This window comes from Mastigoproctus giganteus, chromosome 10, assembly GCF_048544385.1.
Source record: "Mastigoproctus giganteus isolate SK-2022 chromosome 10, ASM4854438v1, whole genome shotgun sequence".
NCBI lineage: Eukaryota > Metazoa > Arthropoda > Arachnida > Uropygi > Thelyphonidae > Mastigoproctus > Mastigoproctus giganteus.
The window spans coordinates 32506607-32534588 of NC_143584.1; the positions used below are offsets into that span (position 1 = coordinate 32506607).

Here is a 27982-nt window from a genome sequence, read left to right on the forward strand (position 1 = left end):
CCAAGCTAAGATAATTTTAACACTGATTCAGGGAATGTGATTCATGTTCGAGGAAACCAGAAAGTTAAAACGTGGGCATTCTTATCTACACAACTCTACCTTCTAAAGAAGGCTTCCTCTAAGTTTTATTTCCGTCTGGATTTGAAGACAAAACAGGGCGTAGTAAAGTTTTTAAAAGGATTTTTTGTTCTTCCTTTCCTGTTAGATTAGTGCTGTTTTCGAACTTATTTATGTGATGATTTTATTTTCTTAAAAGTAGTTGGCTATTCTGAGTTTCAAATTTTGGATTTAATCTTCTTCATAAGTTCCTGAGAATAGGTGAATTGATATGTAACTTCGTATTTGAACAGAGAAAATTTTCATTTGTCAAATCTAAACATTTTGGCGGAATTATTTGTTAAGTATATGGAAAGAGATTGTGCACTTTCTAATTAGTGGGACCAATCAAAGTTTCAGCTCTTTAGAATTGGTTTCTTGGAGATGCTGACTTAACTGGCCTGCTGAAACATGTATTCTTATACCAACCACGAATTTGTTATGTTAGAATTGTGCGCATGCCTTGACACGTGCATGGGACAGAAGGAAAGTTGCCAAGAACATGTCTAAGATAATGTATCTCTTGACGTCATCTTGTATTTCACTTTCCCTTGTTTTGATAGGTTCACCGCTTCAGTAATTTCATACCAGGAAAAGCAGGTTACCTGCATACGATTTTAAATAGATATTATGTAGTTGTAAGAGCAGCAGCAACATTCCCATCACGAGCCTTGAGATGCAACTGAAAATGGATTCCAAATGGAGTTAACTCGAAATTTGGGAAAATTGGAATGAACAATTGAAGGTAAGTGTGTCGAAAATCTTTATTTTGATGACTGATTCATTTGTAAGTCCTTGTGAATAACAAATATTTAGAATATCTGTAAATTGCGTGTGATCTGTGGCCGATTTTGTTTGCTGGATGAAAATCCCAGGTTTTCTGGAGGAAAAATCATGCTACCCTCACCTGAGAGCGATGAAATCAGCCACATTGTGAAAAAGGCCAGTAAAAATTCCTCACGTTATCGAGGGGACTCGAACTCGGGTTTTTCCCACCCGGTGTGGGGAGTATGGAGATTCTATCAACTGCGCTATCCACGAGGGCACAATACAATGGAAATACTAAAATCGACAATACGGATATACTATGTATTGTCAAGTGGGTATGTTAAAACTTCCGCGGGTTCGTTTCTATTGCTTTAAGAGTTAGTCGTGGTCTGTATTTAAATAGATTATTAATTTTATTACCCAATAGTTACGTTTTATTTTTAATTCCTTGTTTTATGCTGGTATTGTTATTACGATTTATGAAGGCATTACACAAAGTAAATATACTATTCCTTTGCATTATATCTGTATAACTGTGTCCACGGCTAATTGCAGACAGCACAATTTATATAATCATGGTCCTGGCGACATCGGGTGGAAAAGACCCGTGTTCGAATTCCCTCAATGACGTGAGGTTCTTTTATGGACCTTTTTCACAAAGTCAGTTGGATACAAGAGAGGATAACATGGTTTTCAACTCCCGTATTTTTCTCTTATGCGCCTGAAAAAAAAAAAAAGCAAAAAAGCAGGCTGATTCACATGTTGGGTTGGATGGAATATCCAGAGTAACTCATCTCTTCCCTGAGGAGTTATTCGATTTGAGGCCTTTTAGAAATTCTCTGCTCTGGCTGACTAAGATAGTCAGAAATAAGAAATCTTTCCCCGTCGAGATAGGATTCTAACCCAGACCATTCTAAAACGAACCACAAGTGGGAAAACCACTATTGCTCTAGAAAATAAACAATTTCATGATTTTAAGAACACTCACAGGGAGTTGGGGAATGAAGTAAAATAATGTTTCGATTTATAGATGATTGCACATATACTTATTATTATTTATTTTTAACTGGTATAGATGTAAAAAATGATTTAAAGTTGCCATTATATTCAATTGTCTTTTCAGATCATCTCACTTGTTCATATCTGTTCTAAAATTAAAGCTCGAGGTTAAAAACTTTTGCACAAAGGAGATTCCGAACAAACGAGATACACACGACTGCTGTCTTTGAAAAGTGAATGAAAAAAGTGTATGTATACATGCAAATAGTATATGGGAAGCAAGTTTCAGCTTGATTCTTGTTTAGAATATGGAAGAAATAAACGTTTTCTTATTTTTCTTTTTTGAGAAGCTAGAATAAACTCACTCTGGCAGTAATTTAATATCACAAAATATGAGAATATTTCCCTGTACAAGCAGAAACGGGTTTGTAGAATTACCTCTAATCGTTTTCAAAGAACCGTCAAAATGGGAAGAATATATCCTTGACAATTCATCATTATGCAGGGAAACTATTCGTCTCTCTGCGTTTGCCAAGTCGCTTTTGAAATAGTTGGCGAAGTAATAAATAAATACAGTATTTTTGAAGCATGTTGCAACACAGAATTTCCTATTCTACAACACCATCCGATGTAGCCAGCGCTACAACCTGAACGCTGTAAATCTGATAATAGGAAAGTAATTCGAAACTGAAGAGTAGATAAGAAATCTTTCCCCGTCGAGATAGGATTCCAACCCAGACTTATTCCACACAATATCGGAGGACAGCGATTGTAACCTTTGCCCTCTAGGAGGTTCTAATTCATCTTACCAAATTGAAATAGTAGAATCTTTTCTTACTCTTCTGAGCTATTTCGCTAATTCCGAATAGTGCACATATGAGGAACGTCAATTTTAAGCCTCCGAGGCTTGTTTCGTGTCGTAAATACACTACATTACCAAAAATAGTGGGATACCCTTGCCAGTATAGTGAACGATGCTAACGCGATATAAGCAGATTTGGAACAGATCTAGACGTGTGCACGAAATAGCAGAGATAGCACAAGCAAGCAATCAAAAGGCGCGCATGATGTTTCAAAGAGGAATAGATGGATCCCATGTTAGCAGTTTGTCACTGTGTGCGACGCAATGTTCCATGCGACACAGTTTCCACAAGTGTATCAATGATAGGCACGAACTGCACAACATGGATTTTCACGGAAGTCTGCTGTACACAAGCCCTGCATCAGACCAATGGATTCCAGGAGTCTTTCAGTAGTGCCTATCGCAATGCCTTGATCCATGAAACAAGTCATATTGAGTGATGAGTCAGGTGAGTAGCTCTGTCAGTGTAAATTTGGAGAATTACAGGGAAACGCTATTTATTGCGGTTTATTGTGCGTACAGTGACGCTCGAGACGCATTGGTCATGGTGTGAGAGGCGCATCTTGTGGTTCGGTTTCCTACGGTTAATTATACCGCTAACAACCATCAAGTCGAATCGTACACTGACATCCTAGACAGTTCTGTCATGTCCACATTCTGATAGTCTATAAAAATTACGCCTAAAGATGTTTAATGGGATTCGATTAACTGAAATTTTGCATCAGATCGGAGAGAACGTAATATTTCCTTCCCCCCTTACAACAGAGCTGGCATTTCAACAGGAGGAGGAACAGATTCAGATTCCTGCAACAAGGAACTCGCAGAAAGTGTTCATTGAAGGATCGGAGTTGTTACTGGGACCAAATATGGACGCACAACTTGTGGCTTTGTTCCTTAAACCTCCTTTTTTTCCTCAATGATGAGCGAATCCATTTGAAAAATAAAGAACAAGACACAATAACAGTATGGTAGAGGAGTAACAGTTAGTGTTTTGTCATTGCTAGTGTTTAAAGCTAAAGAAATTAGGACTATGAGGCTAAAGAAATTAGTTGTGTTTGTTTGTAAATTGTGGGCAAATTATAATAGGCAATTTTCGCGTTAACAAAATATAGAGTTTTACTTTGGTTGAAAATTGAAAGTTAATGCATGTGACGACTTAATGAATCCAATTTATCCATCTCAGATTTGGTTGTCTGCCCTGGACACTACTATCAAAGCTTCCCTAGGATTAGAGAATTGGGTCCTGAGACGTTAACCAGGATCACTGCTCAGCTATAAATGGCTGAGCAGTGGCATTTTATTTGCCAACTTGGTTTCCAAGCCATGGACACAGAAATCATACCACAAAACATCTTAACACTGGCATAATTATCTGCTGATCGGGAGACTAGACTTGCCGAAGACTGAAGCCTTGCTGACTCGACCCTACGTGATAGCGAATGAAATGATAATAATAATAATATGGGGGCGTATTGGAAAGCTATTCATAAGTCTATATGAGAACGACCTTTAATTTGATTTAAACACTGAACGCGTCAACAGGTGGAGGGAGGCCAGCGCCAGTCGGGGGCAACAGCTGCTTGCAAGAATGCCACAACAGCTGAATCAAAATGGTGCTACAAACGCAAAAGTGGCCCGTCGTGAAGATTCGATCAATGAATCGTTTTTTGCTCACTAAAAGGCTTTAGTAAGCAAGAGACCGAGCAGAAATTCATGTGGTAATTACCGCCGTGCACAGTGCGAATGCCGTGGCATTCCAAGGGGTTAAGCTACTGATGTGGTGCATTCGGAAATGATCGTACTAGTGCAAACATAAACGTGAAAAACAGGGAGGAATGCACAGCATGCTGACGAGAGGTTATTTTCCCAGATCGACGGCTGCGAATCATATACCGGACGATCTTTGACATCGTCTGTGACGTTCTTCAATATCACAAAGGATCATTATGCAGAGAGTTGAAAGAAAATGTTGATTTTTGTTTTTGATCTGCGAGAAATTGATTTACGAAAGAAGTAACTTTCTTCTTGAAATTAGCCTTTAGTAATCCTGTGGGGAATTTTGATGCAAGTTGTCTTCTGGTTGAGACTGACCGGATTTCATGAATAACATTCCATAGCTACAATCCTTTCTACAAAAATTACGAAATTTAATATTTATTGCAAGCTGAAAAATTAAAAAAAAAAGTCTTTGCATCATGTATCAATATATATTTTCAGCTTGCATCTGATATATATTTTTTTCTTTTCCCTTTTTTGGACTATTTTTAATCAAAACCTTTCCACCTTTTATCTGATGCTTGCTATTCCTTGTATATTTAACTAATCATAGAGTATTTACTTTTCAGTTTCCTTTCCTCCAATCGGCTTATCAATTCAGCCTGTAAATTTCACTTAATTCGTCAAATCGTTTAGGTTTTTCTCATTCTTTCTCTATCTTCCACTTTCAATACTTCATTTTTCTTCTTCCCATTACTTTTGGGACCTTGCATAATTGACACCTCCACTTATTCGCTCTTCTCTACTTTCATCATTTCAACCTTAAATATATATTTATGTATCCTTTGCTGCTGATTTTCGCGATAAGGCACATCTGTCTTATAACTTTTATCGCTCAACTAACTAAGTTTAAGCTTGGGGAGAGGTACTGAGTAGGACATAACACTTAAAGCTACCTGCTTGGCCGCGGACTGCACAATAAAGAAGAATGGGTTGAGTGCTGGACATCCTTGAGCTATAGGAAACGCTCATCTCCTTTGGTGCCATCCTTAACCAATAGCCGCGCATTCATACACTCATCCTGAAGGATTGCAGAAGAATGCTTTCCAGCCACATACCACAGACAAATTTCTCCCTCTACTTTTGCACCGACCATGGCCCACTTACCTGTTAGCAAACAGCATCTAAACCTAATGTGCCTATAATTGTTGTACCTAGCAGATGCGATCATTTTGACCACAGCACTCTTCACTTGCAAGGGCACACGAGTTTTCTCTAACCTAGGATAGTTATAAGCATTTCCTTCTTTCTAAAAATACCTTGTTTAAGCATTCGAAACTTGGAAAATCAGGAATAAATATTTTTCAAACAAACATTCGAGTGGTCTTACTTTTCGATCACCTAGTGATTTCTATATACTATTACTTCAGAAGTTTATTTATTTCAAAATGCTAATTAAAACAAATTTTTCTCTTTAGGAATACTGCGTACGATCTCCAAGTGACACAACAGCTCAGAAAAGGCTCTTCTTTGCTGGATTGTTTCGATGCCAATGAATACACATTAAGGCACTCACCATGGATTATCTCTTAAAACAATTATGTTTAATTTGTTTGATTTCGTTTCATGCATGCAATATAAATTTTCAGGAAGATAACTCTGTGGAAAATAATACTCGCTGTAACAATAAATGCATTGGCAAATTTTTGGACAGTGTTAACTGTAAATGCGACAGACTGTGTGAGACATTTGGAGACTGCTGTATTGATTCCCCTTATCGGTCAATCGTGTTGAAACGTGCTGAGGTTAAATGCATCCGAGTGTCTGACACTAAGGATGTGTTAGCCATCAGCGATTGCAGTCCAAACTGGAGGGATTTCGAAATAAAAAAGAATTGTTCGCAAGAAATGGCTTTTGAAATCGATCCATTTGGCAACGTTCCAGTTGTGAGCAAGGATAGTGGAATTACTTACAAGAATTATTATTGTGCTATGTGCAATGGTGACAGTAGAAATATTGCTTCTTGGAAGATTTTTGTGGATTGTTTTGATGAAAGTTTCACAGACAAATACATCAAAGAGAATATCGTCTACGATCCACTTGCGCGGTTATGGGGTTTGCGAATCCGGGACCATACGCAAAATCGGACAGCGTTTCTATATTGCGACGTTGGAACCACCTCCGGCAACTTGAATGCTACTGAAAGAACCTGTAACAGATCCGAGATAAGTACCTGTCCACCTCGTTATAGAAATCTTACTGTGGTTGGCGATTGCTATACTTATCGAGATCCAGTAACAACCAACGAAAGACGGTACCGCAACATTAATTGTGCTCGCTGCAACGGCCTGAAAGATTCGCCTTTATGGTGCGCCGATAAAATTCTTTCCAAAGGAGCAGTAGATAGTTTAGGTATCTTGATGGATTTCAACGTTGGAAATGGCTGCGAAGTGGGAAAGGATAGCGATTGTCCCTGTGGCGAGGCTATTGATCCGTTGTCCAAGAAATGCAGGAAAGTTACGTGCGGCCTTCCTGGACAGAAATTTGTTCAAGGACAATGCGTAATGTCTTAATTCTTGGAAACCAGTTTTTTTTTTTAGAGAAAATAGAAGAATCAATGAACTGATTTTTCTCATAGATACCGGTAGCATTTACAAAATTTTTTAACTTACTACCAGAGTCTGTCTCACAGTGTTACAGTGTGAAGTATACAAACTGCATTCTGTAATAAAATAAGATAAAATACTATTGTAACGTTTCAGATAAAGGTATTAATAAATCGATAAAAAAATCAGAATTTGAAACTTTGTCATTCTCTTTCCTTTATTTCATGAAATGTGGTACATCACACTACCAACAAATAGTCTCAATTGTTCCACAGTGTCTTTTGAGAGGTAACCTTGAAGAAGTTCGATTGGATACAATCTGCGTAGCGTAGCTAACGTCTCTTGAATAATTTGAAATTATATTTATGTTGCAGAATATTCGAGAGATATTGAAGAAGCAGTATTGATTAGAATTTTATTTGTATACAATAAACTTCAATTATTACCGCCCCTCAGATCACAAAGTCAAATGAGATATATGTCTAAGACAGGAATTCACGACAAACCACAGTTCTGGAATCTGAATGCATGTAACCTCGGAAAAAAGAAAGTCATCTTATTATTACATCAGGTTGTAGCTCCTGAGTTCCATGTCGGGTATTGAGCAACAGCAACCATTTGACACGTAAAGCACACATTAAACCAAGTTATTGAAACAAGCCAACAAAACTAACGTCAATTTCGTAAACCAAGTTTCATGAAACTACAAATAAAATTTGCAACTTCCTAAACTAAGCAATAAGCAAAACACAATCAATAATGCAAACTTTCAAAAAATTTAATACATATGAACCGCTTATAACATTCAAAATTCTGTGCATTTAACCATACATGTCGACTCTTTGCAGATTATAATATACACCAATGACAGCTCAATACGATGCTTTGCAACTGCTAATACTAATTCCCTAAACAGCTTATCAGACCTTGAACGGCAGAAAATTCGCAAAGAACTAATTCTGCATCTCATAAATAAAGGTAAGTTCCATAATGGGGTAAAACCTTCTCTTTTAAATATTTCATGTATGTGTTGAAGCTCTATTATGTGCAATAAAAACGCAAGTAATGTAACTCCCTTCTTCTTGATATTAACTAATAGTAACTTTAGGTTCAAATACAACTGCGGTTTTTTTTTTTTGTTTTTTTCCCTAAGTTCATATCTTTACTGAAAACTTCAAAATGACAAGAAACATCTCAGTCTCACTAGCATACAGGTAAGACTAGAAATTTCGACAAATAAACAGTGAACCTGACTTGTATTTAAGGTAAAAACAAGCTGCACTGGTAGCAGCGAATAATAAAATTTTTTACAGTAAATAACAGCTGAATAAACAAACAAGCTTACTGTCAAGCAACCAACTATAATAAAGCAAAAGTTCTGTTCTGTGCCGCCATTTTAAACTTTCCTATTCTACTTATGTTTTTCCTTCTACTTGGAAATTTGCTCATATCCAGCCATTTCCTAAAATGGGTGACAAATCGGGTGAAGTCCTATTGTACTTACTTCTACTGTTTCCACATTAACAGAGAAATCCATTAACCGCCTACTCCGAAACAATCTGGAAACTTTCATCTGATCAATAATCGCCAGTGCGCATTCTGTCAGTGTCGATTCAATGGTGATATGTATTGGCTTACGTTATCCATCTATGGACAAATTTAATGGAAAAGTATGGTGAAACTCAACCAGTTACTTTTGATATTTATTAGGCTTTTGGTCTTGTTTGGCATAAAGCGCTTCTAAACAAGCTCCCGCTTATGAATTGTCGACTGTTTCTTGCAGAATTTTGCAAACCAATTGCAAAAAACAGTCGGTTATGTTATTTTCTTTCTGATCGTTCATTGCAGGTGATAGTAGATGGTGCTCTCTCTCTCTTTTCCCCTAATGCTGGTGTTCTCCAAAGTTCAGTTTTTTCTCCCAGTGTTTTCCTCTTGTATATTAGTGATCTTCTTCGGTTGACTGGAAATCCTGTCCATAGTTTCGCTTATCACAAACACTGCACTCCATTTTCCAATTTGAGAAATCTTGCTCTTCTGAAAATGCTTCATTTCCACAAATATCCATGACTAATTCCTTAAATGCCAATGTCCAAATAATTCTCCAATGGGATAATTGATAACTTAGTTCATTTAAATCGTACTAAAACTCAGTCCTGCCTCATATCTCGGAAAACGGAGTGTACTGCTCCCGTGCTTCTTCTCAATAACACTCATATCATTAGACAAGACTACATATCCATATTGCATTACCTGATTTCAAATATCTCTTGGCATAAGCAAATCAGGAATATGGCTTCGGGAATATGAATTAAGTTTGGGTGCTTTAGATAAAAACGAAAATGCAATGCGTGAACTACTCAGGTGAATAGAAAAACAGATACAGGGGGATACTTAAATTTCCCTTACACTCATTGTTAAAATTTTAAAATTGGGATGATTAACAGATGTCTTATAATTTGCAACACGAAAACAGAAGAAATAGTAATAGTCAAACAAAGTTTAAAAACATTTGTTGATTTTAATGGGCAACTAACTAATAAAACTATTATTATATTTAATAATAAGGGATTCCGTTCTCAAGAAAAGATTTGTCTAATGTACGCGGTATTTGGTTCATTTACTTGGAGAAATGCGTCATGAAATAAATATAAGTAGTAATTTATAATATTACATATTTTTATCTCTAAAACGTTTCCTTTGAAAAGAACACTTCCTTCTCACGTTTTATTTCCGGGTGGAAACCGCAGAGCAGGACATGGTAAAGAGCAGCAATGGAAAATTTTATTCTCTCTTCTGTTTCTTGGGAGATCGATCCAATTCTTTTGCATTTCACGATGAGATATTTCTATACATTTATCGGCTGTAAAACTTGGAATAAATTCATGGGAGAGAACTTACTCCAGCCCCGTGAAATCGGATAACCACAGCCTCAGATAGCTGTAGGAATTCTTCCGCTCTCTGTCGGAAATGAATCCATACCTCTACAAAGGAGTGAAAAGAGAGAAACCACAAGGGGCGACCTCTTCTAAGAAAGGAATATCAGGGGTTATCTTGACCGGTTGTGACGCACTCATAATTAGTAAATAAGTCAAATCTACTTGTTTAATCTTATGAATGCCATTCCAGCCATAAATTGCTAAGATGCGTATCACTCGTGCGCGTGGCTGGATTGAGATATTTGGTGGGGATAAGAGGAAGTGCTGTTGAACATTTCTAACATAACACACCGGTGTCTTACTACTGCTTTTTAATTCCATAGCTTTGATTGTTTCACATATTTCAGAGAACTGCATCAAGATTATTTGGGAAGGTCAAGACTTGCTCAAATGTTGAGAGTATCAATCTCATAGCTAAGCTGGAGATTAAACTGGAAATGGATTGCAAATAGAGATAACCAGAAACGTGCACGACTGGTTTAAGTATGTGGCAGTAAGTATGTTAAACGCTGTTAGCTTAAGAACTACTAAAATTTATTTAATTAATTTGTTTATATCCATAATTTACGCCCTACAAAAATTAATGGAAAGAGAGAAGTCTATTCTGTAGTGTATTTATTTAATGATCGATTATTAATATGAAAAATTCTAGGTGAAGCGCTCTGAACTATATCTTGAGATGATCGAACAATCTTAGGCTAAATACCAACACCCATAACTCTAGAAGATCTGAAAATTGCAAAATACAGAGAATTGATTACGTTACTTTTTCTTATTCCGAGCTTCTAAAAAAACAAACAAACACCTATCTTGGGTAACATTTAAATAATATATTATTAACTGTGTTACAGTTATTAATTAAAATTATGACAATGGATTTTTAACTTATTATTTTATGAAAGTAATATTGTACAGGTTCACCGGAGCTACCTGTTACTCGAAACTATTATTAGAATTTTATAAGAGCGAATTGACGATAAAAAATGTTGATGTATGTTTCTGCACCAAGGAAACGGAGGTAATGAGGGGTCAGCGTATTGTGCTGTAAACTGTTTTTATTCTATAAGTAACGTGTCTTCAATAATTTAATTTAGCGAAGGTAACTAGAGGTATGGAAAGACAAAACACCAAATTTAATAAATTTAGTGCTATAATTCACGAAAGCTGCTATATCTCTAACTTATCAAGAACTTCTTCTTCTTCTAACTTATGTATAACTCCCCATTGTCACACAGACCACTGTGCTAGGAGTGGTTCTTGATCACAAATTAAGATTTCACCCCTACCTCATCCATCTCAGCTCCAAGGTGAAAAATATTTCAGGCTCAATCATCAGAATCACCAGGAACGAATGAGGCCTGTCCAAGCGTTCGCTCCAGCTATGCTATAAATCAGTCTTCCTTCCGATCGTGTCGTATGCTGCAGATGCTTCGTTCCACCGAGCTAGATTGATAAAAATGATAGGCAAATTAGGCTCTATACAACGGACAATGCTCCTGGCTACCCATAGGGTATGCAGATCAGTATCCACTGCTGCCATCCAGGTCTTAGCTGACCCTTCCATTGGACCTGTATATAACCTTACGTGACCTGACCTTTAGAATCAGGAAGAAAATTCCGACCGAGATCTTGGACATTGAGCTAAACCTGGATATCAACCCTAAGGTAGAGGGAACACGCTGTTATAATGAGATGATAAACATGTGGCAGAGAAGATGGGACACTTCCATCAAGGGAGCAGTTACAAGGAGATTCCTTCCGGATATCACTTTCCCCTCCTCTAAGTCAGTGCAGAAGTGGCTGTCTAACTCTTGAAACATCATTCCTAGTCACCAGGCATGGCTCATTGAACGAGAAGCTCTTCCAACAAGTCCTAATACCCATAGACGTCTGCTACTGCGGCGCCAAAGAGAATTGGTTCCACCTTCTCTTTGAGTGCGCTCTCTAGGAGGACCTGAGGCAAGACCTAGCTAATACCATTACTGTCACTGAAAACCAACTGGACATTCTACTACAGACACCAGAGAACCTGACTGCTTTCCACAACTTCTAGACGCAACTATTCAAGAAAACCTCCAACAGAATAACACAGGCTACGAATGGGGATCCCCAGACAGCAGCTTAAAATTAATTTTTTTCTCTCTTCTTTTCCCTCTGGAATGGGTCCCCAGAGGAATCTAGCCCACCTTTTGACAACATCAGGTGAGTCAGAGTGTCGAATTGAGACAGTACGTGCTTCATTGGAATTGGCCCACCTTCCCGTGGTGTTGACGAGTACCCCGAATCATATATCCAGGTAACTGATGCTTCTGGGTAGCCAAGAGGCCAGATAATAACAGAACACACGTTGTTATTGGATTTTTATCTAAAAAACTCATCTCAAATACATCAACCATCTTCGCTTCATTCACAGACTCGAGTACCCCTGCATTCTGTGATTATCCAAAGATCGACTACTATAAATTTCACGGAAACTCTCAAATTCAATGCCCTTAACCTACAAATAGCAAATGGACATTGTATTCGCAGACACCGCATCCACTTTTGACAAAATTTCCATATCTGGTATTACTCTCATCTGAAAAGAAAGTTTCTTTCATAACTGGACATATCTTTGTAAAAATAAAAATTCCACTGCGGAAGAGACATCTTCCGAAAATGCACAGTGGTTTTACCACTTAACTTGTCGAGAGGTCTGCTTTGGAGTTCCCGAGATGAAGTGACCTTTAGAAGCTCCTTCTAGGGAGCTTCTAAATGTCACTTCTAAATGCAGAGACCTCTAGATGAAGAAGCCTTTAGAAGCTCCTCTGTGGGAGGAGCTTCTAAAAGCTTTTTCATCTGGAGAGCTTTGCATTATCCTTTGAAGCAGAGCTACATACACCCTTTCCTTGCTCAGAATGAAGAGCATTTGTTGTTTATGCAGATGACTTGAAATTTGATAAAATTGACTCTATCGGGATCTACAAAAAACTGATTATATTATAAGAAAGCTCATGCTCAAAGGAAACCTCCGTCCTTTAGTTTTTAAAAATGCATACCTTCAAATCCACCTTAAATTCGATAGTGGTGCGAGACAACAGGAAAAAAATTAATCACTGAGAACCGCAAAAGTGAACTGTAAAGCCCTTATTTTATAGTTTCCTGTAATATTACCTCCAATTATGCTGCCATTAATTAAATTAAATTGCCATTAATTTAATTCCCATTAATTTCTTGAAATCATTTTTTTAAAATGTAGCAGTGTTAATTATTATAAACCACTCTTAATTTTTAATTAATAAGTGTTGTAAACCTTAATTAAATATGAAATATTACATTCTAGTGTATAGAATATTATATTATATTGTCATGTATAACAGAACATGTGTGTTCATGCACTTTCTGCTAAAATGCTGTAACCAATTGTCTCTTAGAAGAAATGATTATAAACGACACAAAGAATATTTGGACAAATCAGAGTTCGTATTACCATCAAATGATGACCTTGATTGTAAGATGCTATTTGAAATTGGAAGTGACTTGGGATCTTCAAAATTTTCAGTAAACACCATAAAAAACAGGTCTTCAGTGGAAGGCTGCATATTAGCAACCTATAGTATGACAGATTCTGGGATTTGTTATAAGCATTTAATTATTGTTATTAGCCATATGGTGTAAGGAAGCCTGAGGCTTATGCTGCACCGACCAAAAAAAATTCTGAATTACCCTGAAAGAGAAGAATGATGATATTCAAGCTCAGGACCCCGAGTGTGCCAAGCCTATACTCACCAGATGTGAGCCCCTGGGGTTAAATTGATTTACGTGAGTAAAAGAGACAAATTTATTACATAATCTGTTCACAGATTATGTAGTAGCTTGTTAACAATTGAAAACGCTTGAGAGAAAGCTCTTTAAGAAAATAGTTTTGTCTTTTACTATCAACGTGGGAGTCAGACATTCCTGGAAGTATTCAAAAAATAATCGAAACTGTCTAATGGATGAGATGGCATTTGAGCTCTATTCAGACGGCAATGATCGAGTAAACATTCTCATCGAAAATAATGTTTATAGATGTCCATATTAAACGTTATGCACTTTTCGACAAAACAAAATACGTAGAAATCGTGATGTAACTTGCGAAACTTGTGATAAAGCGGTACAAAATTTGGTATGATGGTTTACCACATAATAACGATAAAATGAGGAGAGAGCAAGAAACTTCGGATAGCTATAAGGGACATTTATCGGGGTTGTATAAGAATTATCCAAAAGGTCACATTACAGAAAGCCGATACAAGATTCTCGAAAATATAATCATATGAGATGCAATGGTTCGTCTTCTGACCTCCCCCTCCAACAGCTAAACAGGACTGACAGGGGTGAACAATGCTCGGCATAATAGTGTATCAGATTTTATGGCAACAAATCCCATCCATTCTATTCTTCCACCAGCCCGTCGACGTGGGCACCTGTACGTGGTGAGGGGACCTCCCAGTGATGCTGCTGGTTTTCCAGATTAGCATCACTGGGATCTAACGCCCATACCTTGGTTCCAGGGTTACATCTTTGGAATCCGGCGTGTGCAGCCGTGCGCCGCGACCCGTGGAAGCGGAAAGGGGGATCCTGGTGGTTGACGGGCCCAGCCTTAATACACCACTTTGGCCCCTGCTTCGACAAGATGGGCGGTCCCGGACCGGCTCGACTGGGATCAATCGGCGGGTGGTTTTATACTGCTAGGGTCAACTGCGTTCCAATAAGTCTCCCTCCCTTTGGTCCTGGGACGGGATAAAGACTTATTTGTAACGTGGGTATGGTGTTCTAAGCGAACTCGGCGTCCCATTCGTGTACGCAGTACCTGCTAGTTCACGAGTGGGCGCCCCCTCGTAGGGCTCCGTGGTGGGTGAGGTACTTAGGCATCAGACATTTTTTCTTTACTCCTATGAGTAATTTAAATTCTTCTTCTGGGGCCCCAACAAGGCCCCTACCTAATCGATCGTTAGATGAGAGTGAAAGTAATTCAGCTAAAAGAGCCAGAACTGAGGAGAAAACAACATCTGTGACACCTCTTTTCCTCATTCTCCATTGCACCGGAGAGCAGTCACTTGGGAAAATGTCACTCTTCTTCATCCAGAAAGGATTAGAAGGGATGGCAGGTTCACCCAAATCCGTAAAACGGCTGCGTTCTGGAGATATTCTAATAGAAGCATCAAATGTAAATCAAGCTGAAAAGTTTTTGAAAGCCACATCTATAGGGGGAATACCCATCATCACAACCCCTCACAAAACTTTGAACTCTTCAAGAGGTGTGATATCAGAGTGGGATCTTCTTCACGTTTCTGAAGAAGAGATCTGCTCTGAATTAAAAGAACAAGGAGTAACAGCTGTCACGCGAATATCCATGCGTAAGGATGGGAATCTTGTCCCTACCCGAGTTCTCATCCTAACATTCAACACCCCAAGGCCTCCAAGTTCCATCAAGGCAGGGTACTTAAACTGCCCAGTGAGGATTTACGTTCCAAACCCACTGAGGTGTTTTAAATGTCAAAATTACGGCCACTCACAAACAGCTTGTCGTGGTAACCCTGCCTGTGCTCGATGTGGTGCTAAAGATCACGAGAGCAAGGAATGTATAGCTCCTAAGCCTAACTGTATTAACTGCCAAGGAGAGCACCCTGCATACTCTCGAGCATGCCAGTGGTGGAAGGACGAAAAGGAGATACAAAAGTTAAAAACGGAGCTTAACATCTCCTACCCAGAGGCTAGAAAACGCATACAACTAATAAATAGCGGGAAGCCTTCATATGCTCAGAAGGTTTCTGCGAAGTGCACTATCGGTACACAAACAGATATGACTATACCACATTCACGCCGATTGCACGCTATTTATTGAGTTCACAAAAGCCCACCACAAAAACACAATCAGCTGCTACTCCAATATCCGTACCTCCTAGTGCTCCACCACTAACAAAACCAAGTGGTAAAAAAGAGCAACCAAAATTAACAGAATCAATGGATGTAGAGGACAAGGAGGTACCGGACGATTCAGTCTTGCAACTCTTCGTGGAGGAAGAAATGGACACCGGACAGCGTCCATTCTTCCCCAAAAAAGATAAAGCCAAGACTGATAAAAGTAAGCCCTCAGCACCTCGGAAGCCGCCTGATGGACCCACCAAGCCAAAATAATGGCTACATTCCTACAATGGAATTTTCGTGGATTCCGGCGAAATACAGATGACATCAAGGCCCTTCTGCAAAAGCACGAGCCAGTTTGCTTTTGCTTGCAGGAGACTTATCTAAAGGCAAATGATGATCCCACCATGCATAACATCACAATCTTTCGTAAGGATAGAATTGCGGATGGTCCTGCTCATGGACGAGTGGCTATCCCTGTGAATAATCAGACCCCAGTTCAGCCCTTGCTAATTACAACCAGCATAGAGGCTGTTGCAATTCGCCTTACAGTGGGATTTCTATTAACGGTCTGCTCTATTTATTTGCCATCTGGGACTGACATCTCCCAGGAAGACCTTGATGATCTTGTAACGCAGTTGCCCCCCCCTTTCTTACTTCTTGGGGATTTTAATGGACATAACACCCTGTGGGGTAGGGTTAACATCACTGGAAGGGGACGGGTCATAGAGCGTATGCTCAATGACAATGCCCTTTCCCTTGTAAATAGGAACAAACACCTTCTTCCACATGCCTACCCGTACTTTTTCTGCCATTGATCTCTCAATCTGCTCCCCTTCTCTACTCCCTTCACTCACTTGGGAAGTGGAGGAGAATCCATACGGAAGTGATCACTTCCCTGTGATAACCTTGTTACACAGTGGGAGACCATGTCTTCCTTTTAGGTTACCACAGTGGAAGTTTGATCAGGCTGACTGGAATGCCTTCCAACATCAGGCAAATTTTGACCTCAGTACAGTCAGTCAGGAGCCTATCAATGACGCAGTAACGTATATCACAGAAATCATTGTCCAAGCAGCTGCGAATGCTGTTCCAAAAACATCTGCCTGGTTTCCACCATTTCCCAAACCTTGGTGGAATTCACAATGCACAGCAGCAAAAAAGGCTCAAAACAAAGCGTGGGGGATATTCCGTCGATATCCTACCACTGTTAATCTAATAGCCTTCAAGCGTGCACGAGCCAAAGCACGCTACATTCGCCGTCAGAGTCAAAAGGAATCATGGATCCGTTTTACATCATCTATTAACCAGTCTACCAATTCTAAGGTAGTCTGGGATAAAATCCGGAAAATGAAGGGGAAATATACATCCCACCCTTCTTCAATCCTAGATTATAATGGATGCGCTATTGCAGATCGAACTGCAATAGCCAATGCTCTTGGGGAAACATTCTCTAACATCTCCACAACATCCTCGTACTCCCCAGAGTTCCTGGTCCTGAAACATAAACTGGAAAAACAGGCACTTAATTTTAAGTCTAAGAGCATCTATCCCTACAATGGATCGTTCACTATTCAGGAGCTGAAAAGAGCCCTCGCTCTTTCCAAAGCAAGTGCTGTTGGACCAGATGGCATCCATTATGAAATGGTTAAACATCTTTCACCAAAATCTATGGATTATCTGCTCTCTCTGTATAACAGAATCTTTATTGAAGGGCAGTTTCCGGATTCCTGGCGCAAGGCAATCGTTCTCGCCTTTGCTAAGCCAGGAAAGGATCCAAAAGTCACCACCAATTATCGTCCTATTGCTCTGACTAGCTGTCTGTGCAAAATCCTGGAGAGAATGGTCAATTCTCGTCTAATATGGTATTTAGAATCAAATGACCTTCTCTCCAATATCCAGTGCGGCTTCCGAAGGAACCGGTCCACTTTGGACCATCTTATTAGACTGGAAACATCCATCCGGGATGCTTTCCTAAAACGCGAACACTTGGTGTCGGTGTTCTTTGACATGGAGAAAGCGTATGACACAACTTGGAGATTTGGCATCTTAAAAGATCTGCATAGCCTGGGTCTTAGGGGGCAACTCCCCATTTTTATTAAAAACTTTTTAGCCAATCGATCTTTCCAAGTTCGTGTGGGATCCTCACTCTCTCGTTCCTTTAGCCAAGAGGAGGGAGTACCACAAGGATCAGTATTAAGTGTCACGCTTTTTGCCATCAAAGTAAATTCCATCACAGAACAACTTCCTCCAACTGTAAACAGTGCCCTCTATGTTGATGACTTTAGCATATTTTGTCAGTCATGCAACATGAGGGTTATTGAAAAGCAACTGCAGAAAGCCATTGATCGCCTCAACTCCTGGGCACTTGCAAATGGCTTCAGGTTCTCGCCGGAGAAGACCGTTTGCGTACACTTTTGTCGTAAGCGTAATCTTCATCCTGAACCTGAATTAAGGCTCGGACGAAATGCTATTCCAGTAGCGGGGGACACAAAATTTTTGGGACTCGTATTTGATAAAAAGTTGAATTTTCTGGAACACATCCGTCAACTCCGCACAAAGTGCACAAGAGGGCTGAATATTCTGCGCTCTCTTTCCTCAACATCTTGGGGTGCGGATCGATGCACCCTTCTACGCATCTACCGTGCACTTGTACGATCCAGACTAGATTACGGGTCCCTGGTATACAATTCGGCCAGAGACAGTGTACTTCGGTGGCTGGATCCTGTCCATCATCTGGCTCTCCGTACCGCTATTGGAGCATATCGAACATCTCCAGTCCAGAGCTTATACGTCGAAGGAAACGAACCGCCGTTATCGCTTCGACGTAAGCAGTTGTCTCTAAACTACGCTTTAAAGCTGAAATCCCTGCCAGACCATCCTACGTGGCCATCCGTTTTTGAGCCACGATGGGAAAATTTGTACAACACCCGTAAGAGTGCCAATCGTCCTTTTGGTATTCGTCTCCAAGAGCTACTCAAAGAACTTAATATCAAGGTAGACAAGGTTGCCCAAACACCGAAGCAACCCCTTCCACCTTGGCATGCTCATTTCCCGGCATGTGACTTGTCCCTTAGGAATTGGGGAAAGTCAGACACTCCATCGTCTGTCTACCTGCAGCTTCATTCAGCACACCGAGCTGAACATTCTGACTTCGCGCCAGTTTACACAGACGGCTCGAAGTCGGAATCATATGTGGGATCTGCTGCTGTCTTTACAGACAGCACCACATCGGAGCAGATTCCCTCTGAATGCAGCACATTTACTGCAGAGCTGCACGCTATAGAGTTAGCCTTGGAACCCATTAGTGAATGCCAACACCAACGGTTCATTTTATATTCTGACTCTCTCAGTGTGTTAGTGCTTTAACATCTCTCAGTGGCTTTAACATCTGTGATATATAATCCTCATCCGGTTCTGTCTTGCATTCAGCAGAAGATTCACTTCCTCCCGGAACGTGAATATGATATCCGCTTCTGATAGATTCCGAGCCACGTTGGGATTAAGGGAAATGATTTGGCTGACACCGCAGCCAAATCAGCAATCCCCAATAAAAATCGCTGCCTGTCAGTCCCCTATACAGACTACAGGCAAACAATACAGCAGAAGATACACTCCCAATGGCAGGACTCGTGGAATAGACAGACTGGAAATAAACTATATCGTATAAAGCCTGTAATTGAACCGTGGCAGTCTAGTCTGCGCAGGATTCGTAAGGAGGAAGTTGTTCTTGCCCGGACCCGCATAGGACATAGTCATTTGACACATTCATTTTTGCTGAGGGCTGATGACCCTCCTATGTGTGAGTCCTGTGGCACAATTTTATCTATTAGACACATTTTAGTTGACTGTCCAGATTTTAGCAATATCCGTTTTACCGCCTTTAATCATCTGACTGAGCCGTATACACTCAGTCAGATTTTATCCGACAATGACAATGTGTCTGCTATTTTTAGCTTTTTGAAAGCCATAAACGTTTTTAATCTTATTTAAAATTTACATGTTATTGTTATATCTTTTATTGATTTTTCTTTTTATATATTTATTATTAGATCTGGACACGGTGGCCTAATTAATTAGGTCACTGAGATGTTAAATTTTTCTATATTACACGGTCTTGGCGCATTATAGCCTTTTGGTCCTTGAGGTTGTCACAGACATTCTCTCAGATATGCCAGACAAGCTGTTCTTGCTACCTGGGAGTCTAAAACGCTGATGGAACTGATATTCGGGTGACACTCAAGTCAAAGTGGACCCAATTTCGGCGAAGTCCGGACGGTCTATGACAGCCAAATCCTCTGCTTGCACCTTCACGATGGTGGGACTGTTAGTAATCCTGGGTATAACCTTCATGCACAAGTACATGGTGGGTGACAACCCAGGTGTGAACCAACGTAAGCAGGGGTCGAGGTGTGGCGCCCACACCACATGGAGGAATGCCGCCCCTCTATGTTACCAGGCAGTACTAGGTGGTAGATGACTCTCATCAACCGGTGAAATACCACCACTTTGCTTATTGGAGGCTTGAAGTGGTGGAACCCATGTTTAGTCTCTAGAGCTAAGTTCCGGCCAACCCTTCCCTATCTCTTCCATCATGCAGTATGATTGATGATTTTTGAGGTTATGATGAATGTCGTGGCGAGATCCAATATTCCTTACATTTCGAGGGTACAGCTCTAAAACGGTGTTCGCAGGCCGGCCGCTAGTTAGTACACCGGACTGAACCTATTGGTAACTCTCTAGGAAGCTTCCGGATCAGCTAGTGTATAATCTTGCTACCTCTACTCTGCCAGATAGTGACTGGAGGGAGTCCGAGTAGTGTGTATGCGGGGAGCATAGTCGAGGCCACGTTATGTCAAGGATCTGGGTATATTCTTACCACATGTACGCCATATCCAAAAATTTCATTACTTCATACAGCATGTCCCACCCACTTTTTCTTACTATTGAATACACCATGAATTGTCAAAATAATAGAGCAAGCTTATCTGCGAAAAGATCTAAACCTCCCAAGGACTTCCTAATTCATTTCACAAATATACGTGGTCTCAATTCTAATCTCAACGATGTCCATTTCCACTTGCAGTCTTCCAAACCTCATGTACTTTTTCTGACTGAATCTCAGTTATCAGTTGATTCAACTACTGCTCATCTCAGATGTCCAAATTATTTGCTGTATGATTCCTTTCGCCTCAAAGGAAGTACTTGTGCATATGTCCGTTCTGATATTCCCTGTCAGAGACTTGGGAATTTGGAATCTCCTCTCTTTGATCTTCTCTGGCTTAAAATCTCTCTACCTCATTGTGCAAAATTCATCTGTTGTCTCTACCGTTCTCCCAACTCCACTAATCACTTGGAGCTCTTTGACTTCCTCTCTTTGCAACTTGACTTTCTCCAGTCCAACTTTCCTAACAATGAGGTAATTTTCCTTGGTGATTTTAACGTTCACAACTCCAGCTGGCTTCCGTTTTCTAGTCACACCGACCCAGCAGGTCGAGATGCTGAGGCTTTGGCAATTACTAATGACCTAGCACAGATTGTTCATTTACCTACAAGAATACCGGACAATCCTAATCATACAGCCAATACGCTTGATCTTTTTCTCACAAACAACCCTTCTAAGTACACGGTTGAAGTGAGAGGTCCTTTAGGCACTTCAGATCACAACTTGGTGATTGCCTCTTCTCCAATGGTACCTTTATCTCATGGCTATTCCCAACCTCGTATTGTTTGGCATTACAAGAATGCAAAATGGGATGACCTGCGAGACTTCCTTTCTTCTTTTCCTTGGTCTGATTACTGTTTCAAAACTTCTGATGTCAACGTTTGCTCAGATCGTGTCAGTGAAATTATTCTTGCAGGAATGGAATCCTTTATCCCACACTCCACTTTAAAATCTCGTCCTTTATCTAAACCTTGGTTTTCCAATAAATGTGCTAAGGCTGTCCAAGAGAAGAACGTTGCATATCGTAATTGGCTTGTTTCTAATTCTTCAGTTTCATTTTCTGCCTACACCAAAGCTCGCAACAATTGTAAAGCAGTTATTAATCAGTCCAAACTAGAGTTTGAACAGGCTAAGAGTAGAAAACTTGCTTCTTGCCCTAATGGTAGCCGAGCATTCTGGTCTCTTGCCAAAGCTATTGGCCGCAACTTTTGCCCATCTCTGCTCCCACCTCTGTTCAAACCAGATGGTTCTGTTGTCACTTCAGCCAAGGACAAAGCTGACCTGCTAGCATCCCATTTTTCTTTGAGTTCATGTATTAATGATCTTGGTAAAACACCTCCCACCATTCCTAACACGCTCCATTCAATGCCTCCTGTGGTCTTCCGTCAAAAGGATATCAGAAGGATTTTGATGAATCTTGATGCTAAGAAAGCTCCGGGTCCTGATGGTATTTCTCCACTTGTTCTCAAAACCTGTGCCCCTGAACTTACTCCTATTCTTTGCCGCCTTTTTTCACTTTCTTATTCCAAAGGTGTTTTTCCTTCTGCTTGGAAATTTGCTCATATCCAGCCAGTTCCTAAAAAGGGTGACAAATCCCTCCCATCCAATTATCGTCCCATTGCAATTACTTCTACTCTTTCTAAAGTAATGGAGAAATCAATTAACCGCCAACTCTTAAACTACCTAGAAACCTTCCGTCTGATCAACGATCGCCAGTATGGATTTCATCAGTGTCGATCCACTGGTGATATTCTGGCTTATGTTACCCATTTATGGACTAATTCAATGGAAAGGTTCGGTGAAACACAAGTAGTTGCTCTTGACATCTCAAAGGCTTTTGATCGTGTTTGGCATAAAGGTCTTCTAAACAAGCTTCCATCTTATGGTTTGCCAACTGTTTTTAGTAATTGGTTATCCAGTTTTCTCTCTGATCGCTCACTGAGGGTGATGGTAGATGGCTCTCTGTCTTCTAACTTCTCCACTAATGCCGGTGTCCCCCAAGGTTCAGTTCTTTCCCCCACTCTTTTCCTCTTGTATATCAATGACCTTCTTCCATTGACTGGAAATCCTATCCATAGTTTTGCCGATGATAGCACATTGCATTCAACTTTCCATTTTGAGAAACCTTGTCCAGCTCAATCAGCTTCAAGTTCTCGAAAATCTACTGCCAATTCCTTAAATGCCGATCTTCAGGTAATTCTCCAGTGGGGCAAAGACAACTTAGTTGATTTCAACCCTTCTAAAACTCAATCTTGTCTTATATCTCGCAAAAAGGATTCTTCTGCTCCTATGCTTATCTTTAGTGACATTCCGATTTCTAGGCAAAATGATATATCTCTTTTGGGGATTACCCTGACTTCTAATCTGTCTTGGCACAAGCACATTACAAATATTGCTTCCTCTTCATCTAAAAAACTAGGTTTTCTCTTTCGCTCTCGGCGTTACTTTTCTTCCAAACAGCTGCTCACTCTGTATAAATCGCAAATCCGCCCTGCCATGGAATATTGTTCCCACATCTGGGGTGGTGCCCCCAAAACCTCTCTCAGGCTTCTTGATTCCATTCAGAAGAGGGCAGTTAGGTTAATTAATGATTCATCTCTAACAGAGTCTCTCCACTCGCTGTCTCATAGACGCACTGTTTCTGCTGCATGCCTCTTCTACAGATACTTCCATGGGCACTGTTCTTCTGAATTGGCTTCTATAATTCCCGCTCTCTCTTTCAAAACAGTCCGAACACGTGCCGCCACCAGCCAACATCCATTTACTGTCCAACTTCAAACCCACAGAACCAACTTTTCATCTTCCTCATTTATTCATTCAACTGCCGTTTTCTGGAACAACCTTCCTTCATACATATTTCCTGAAAATTACAATCTACAGAAGTTCAAGTCCAATATCAACAAATATCTTCTTTCGTCTTCTCAACCTCCAACCCAAGCACGGTACTAAGTACTATAGGTTATAATACCTCTCGTGTTTGGGGTTCTCATAAAAAAAAAAAAAAAAAAAAAAAAAAAAGTAGCTAATGCGCCAATAAAATCAAAATCAAATCAAATCTTCCACCAGCACAAACCTTAGCTCACTAAGTAACCAAGGAATTGGCTGTTGGCGTGCAATGCGACGCCCAAAGGCGTCCCAGACATGTTCGATCGGATTTAAGTCTAATGATCGTGCTGACCACGGCAGTCGTTGGATACCTTCAGTTTCAAGATATTCCTCCACCCCTTGAGCTTTCTGCTCAGTAGTACTGCTGTGTATGAAAAGAAACTCTGTGCCAACCGTACCCCTAAAAGGCAGCACATGGGGCTCGAGGATCGCTTCTCAGTACACTTGCAGTTACGGCACCCTCAGCTATCAAACACGTGAAGGAGGGTGCGGCTGTTGATCATTATTCCGCCTAACACGAAGAACGCTGCCTCCACCGTGAATGTCCCTTTCTCTGATGTTGGAGAGATGGTTCTGCATTCCTTGTCGTCTCCAGATGAAATAACATCCAGAACCTATTTGTAGGCTAAAACGGGACTTATGAGACAACAGAACTGTGCCGCATTTGTCAGGGCTCCAAGTCACATGTTCACGGCACCAGTTCCGACGAGCTCTGCGGTGGTTTGGGGCTAATTAGATACAAACCACTAGCTTCCTTGAAAGGATCCGGTTTAATTGAGTCTCATTAACACAATCCTGTTGGAAATGTTTTCAGTTGTTGCCACAGCTACCTCAAGGTACAAATGATGACAGGACATAGTACGGTTCTGTCTTGCTGTTAGAGCCAGATAACGGTCTGTTATGGTTGTCAGTAGCTCTCGTGAAACCTTTACAAGCTTTTTTTGTATTGGTTCCTGTCTTCTTAAAATGCTTCTACAGTCTGGAGACAGCACTGCATGACACATTAAGCCTACATGCCACCTCCACTTGCGACTGCTCTGTTTCAAATCGGGACTATAAGACTCGATTTGAAACAGAGTAGCATCCAATATAATAGTATCCAATTTTGTATCCGAGTGGTATCCAATTTAACTCGGCCAACGAGTCGAAACTGAAGTCAAAGAATAATCTAAACGACGATGACTTGCCATCCTGATTCTCAAGCTCAAATATGGGAACGAAATGTTCGAAGTGTGGGAACGAACAGTTTTATTTTTATACGCGTGGATAATTTGCAAATGTGCGGCTCTGTAAGGTGATAGATCGATTTATATTGGATACTATTGGGAATTTGGATGCTACGATGCCTATTATATCAAATATTCGCCGTTGATGACACTGTTCACAATAAAATATTCATGAAAACATTTTGTTCTGTTAATTTTGCCAAGACGTTTATGATTAAATTTCAAATGTCAGACATCAACAATAATAATAAACTGATTGGTTTTCTTTTAGGAATACGATGAAATTATATTAAAACGAAATAAACGCAGGAAGGTCACTTTCGCTAGTTCAGGCGATTATTTTGGTTATACAAAGCACTAAAGTACGAGTCATGGAATTTCTATTGAAGAACTTATGTTTATTTCTCTTTATGCCATTTTATGTATTGCCCGCATTTTGTTATCTGGTGGAAAATGCTGAGCCGATTTTAATTCCTAATTGCAAAAATACTTGCAAATCATCTTCATACTCTCGAGAGTGTATGTGCGATGAACTATGCAATTCATTTGGAGACTGTTGCAGTGATTCTCCTTACCTGTCCGATAATTCGAAAGGCACCAAAGTAAAATGCATATCGTTGCCCGATTCCTCCAATAAATTGCCTTTCAGTGGTTGTCGTCCAGACTGGGAAGATTTGGAAATTAAAGATAACTGCTTAAGGGAAATACCCTTCGAAGTGGATCCATTTGGAAACGTGCCAGTTGTGAGCAAAGACAGTGGAATTACTTACAAGAATTATTATTGTGCTGTGTGCAACGATGAAAGCAAAAATATATCGTTTTGGAAAGTTTCTGTGCAGTGTTTTCATCGAGATTTGAGCGAGGAATACATCAAAGAGAATATCGTCTACGATCCAGGTGCAAGGAAATGGGGGTTGAAAATCTGGGAAACTACACTCAATCAGACTGTGTTTCACTACTGCAAAGTTGGAACCAAGCCTGGAAAAGCGATCGTAAACAACAGACCCTGTGAGAGACCCGAGATTAGCGTGTGCCCATCTGATTATAAGGATCCCCTTGTGCTTCATTATTGCTATAGTTACCGAGATCCAGTGAAAGCTGGAACAGTAACGTACCGCAACATCAATTGTGCCTGGTGCAACTATGCGAACATTTCAGCTTTGACGTGCCCAGAAAAAAAACGTTGGGGGGGATCTCGAAAAATGCAAATACGAAGTTTGAACCTTCTGTTGGACATCAGTTTTGAAGATGGCTGTGAAGTGGGAAAAGTTGGCGAATGTTCTTGTGGAGAGGCCTTTGATCCTTTGTTTAAGAAATGCAGGTCGATTACAAAGGAAATTGTTCCCACGCCCTTATTGCCCGGGGGTGGCCAGAGGTTGAAAGGAGTTCAGGGAACCATTTGCTTTCTCTCTCTGTCTCTCTCTCTCTCTTTTTCATTAATAGTTGAAATTTTCTAATATCTTCCAGATATTTTTATATATTTTAATAACATAGTATATCGAATTTCATTTACAACATATCACTGTTTTTTTTCTGTATCTGAAAAACTGTAAAAAATAAAATTTCAATTTAAAAGTTGTCTCAGTAACATTCCTGTACAGACCAGCAAAACCAGTACCTATCATATAACTGACTCACATTGCCAAAGGCGCAGCATCTAAATTACAATCTGTTAACCATTTATTCACCCACACTTCAATTCTCATCTAATCAAATGAGATACGTATTCCACCTGAAGTAGAAGAGCCACAGAATCTAGAACTAAGAACTTATGAAGCTCAGGAAAAAGAAAAAAAAAATCCTTTTTCAAGCAACCACACCAAAAATAATAAATAAACATCAAAGGCATGAATACTCAACATGCAAATAAAAAACAAGAACCTGTTAAATCTCGAAGACAAAAATTGCAACATACAATAATTGACGTGGCCATAAGTATATAAAAAAAAAAAAACTCCGAAAATTTACCATGCACTTGATGCAATTTCAGAAGGCACTGAGCAAATAACAAATATGTCAAGCTCAAATAAGCCGATCTTCTATTTAGTAGATAACAAATGCTGAGGACAGAAATCATCCTCACCTCAAACTTCGACAAGATATTCTCTGGATGAATCCTTAGGCAAAAATTTAATAAGGATCTATCTGCTTTTACTTAATCTGATTATCAATGTTAATAAATAAACACGATAGAGTCAAGTAACATAATAATCCAATTCAAAATGATCATAGGCATATAGGACACGGCACTCTTGAAATATTGTTGAAGGCTATGCTGAAGACAGTGTCATAATATTGTGACTAGTCTTTTCAGAAAATCCAAAAAAGCTAGACAAAACATCAAAGCAGACCCACGTCTAAAAGGTGATAACGGTTCTTAAAAGACAGATATAATAAATATATGAATCAGGAGCAATTACAAAAACACGTTCAGAGATGCTTGTATCCCATCCTTAAATATGTAGCATAAAAATTTGTTTTGGTGCAACACACAATGTTAAAAAGTTTTAGCCTTGAGGGTTGGATTATCGGTTGGCTAAATGTTAAGCTGGAATATTCATTTTTAACTTCAAAACGCAGATATTTAATAAAAGTTAAACATTTTTCCACAGATAAAAAAATCAACTACAACAATATATACCAAACTAATTGAGTCTTAGTATCTTAAAACTGTCATCCGGTTAGAGGTAAGCAGATCAACTAAATACGGAATTTGGTTCCAGGGAACTGAACAAGCGATCAAACAAGAAGTGAGTGCTGCGGTTGGGGTGGATAGTAGAAATGACGGAGACAGGAGAGCACTCGGATGAGTACCTTTATGGCTTTTGGTACATCCAAAGTTTTCCATCCCATCGAATAACAATGGTTGTAATCACCGTCCTCTGACGCTTGGCGGAAAAGGGCCGAATTCGAAGCATGTCAATAACAAGAAATTTTATGGACTTTTTTTTACAACGTGACTGAGTTAGTCAGTCCCTTAGCACAGTTTTTATGCTACATTTTGCCATCAATGTATATTTATACTCACTGCTCCATCTTGCATTTAAACTCAT

General features: G+C 39.8%; 1 protein-coding gene across 1 annotated transcript; it reads left to right on the forward strand.

Moving 5' to 3' along the window:
* The first annotated feature begins 724 nt into the window (after positions 1-724).
* LOC150078943 (uncharacterized) lies at positions 725-7014 on the forward strand. Its single transcript, XM_090382896.1, has 2 exons — positions 725-841; positions 5920-7014. The coding sequence occupies exon 2, from the start codon at positions 6019-6021 to the stop codon at positions 7012-7014; it is 996 nt and encodes a 331-aa protein (XP_090239022.1). The 5' UTR covers positions 725-841; positions 5920-6018.
* The last annotated feature ends 20968 nt before the right edge of the window (positions 7015-27982 follow it).

Excerpts from the sequence above, each read along its gene's own strand:
- LOC150078943 (XM_090382896.1), top strand. The coding sequence starts at position 6,019 with ATGGATTATCTCTTAAAACAATTATGTTTAATTTGTTTGATTTCGTTT.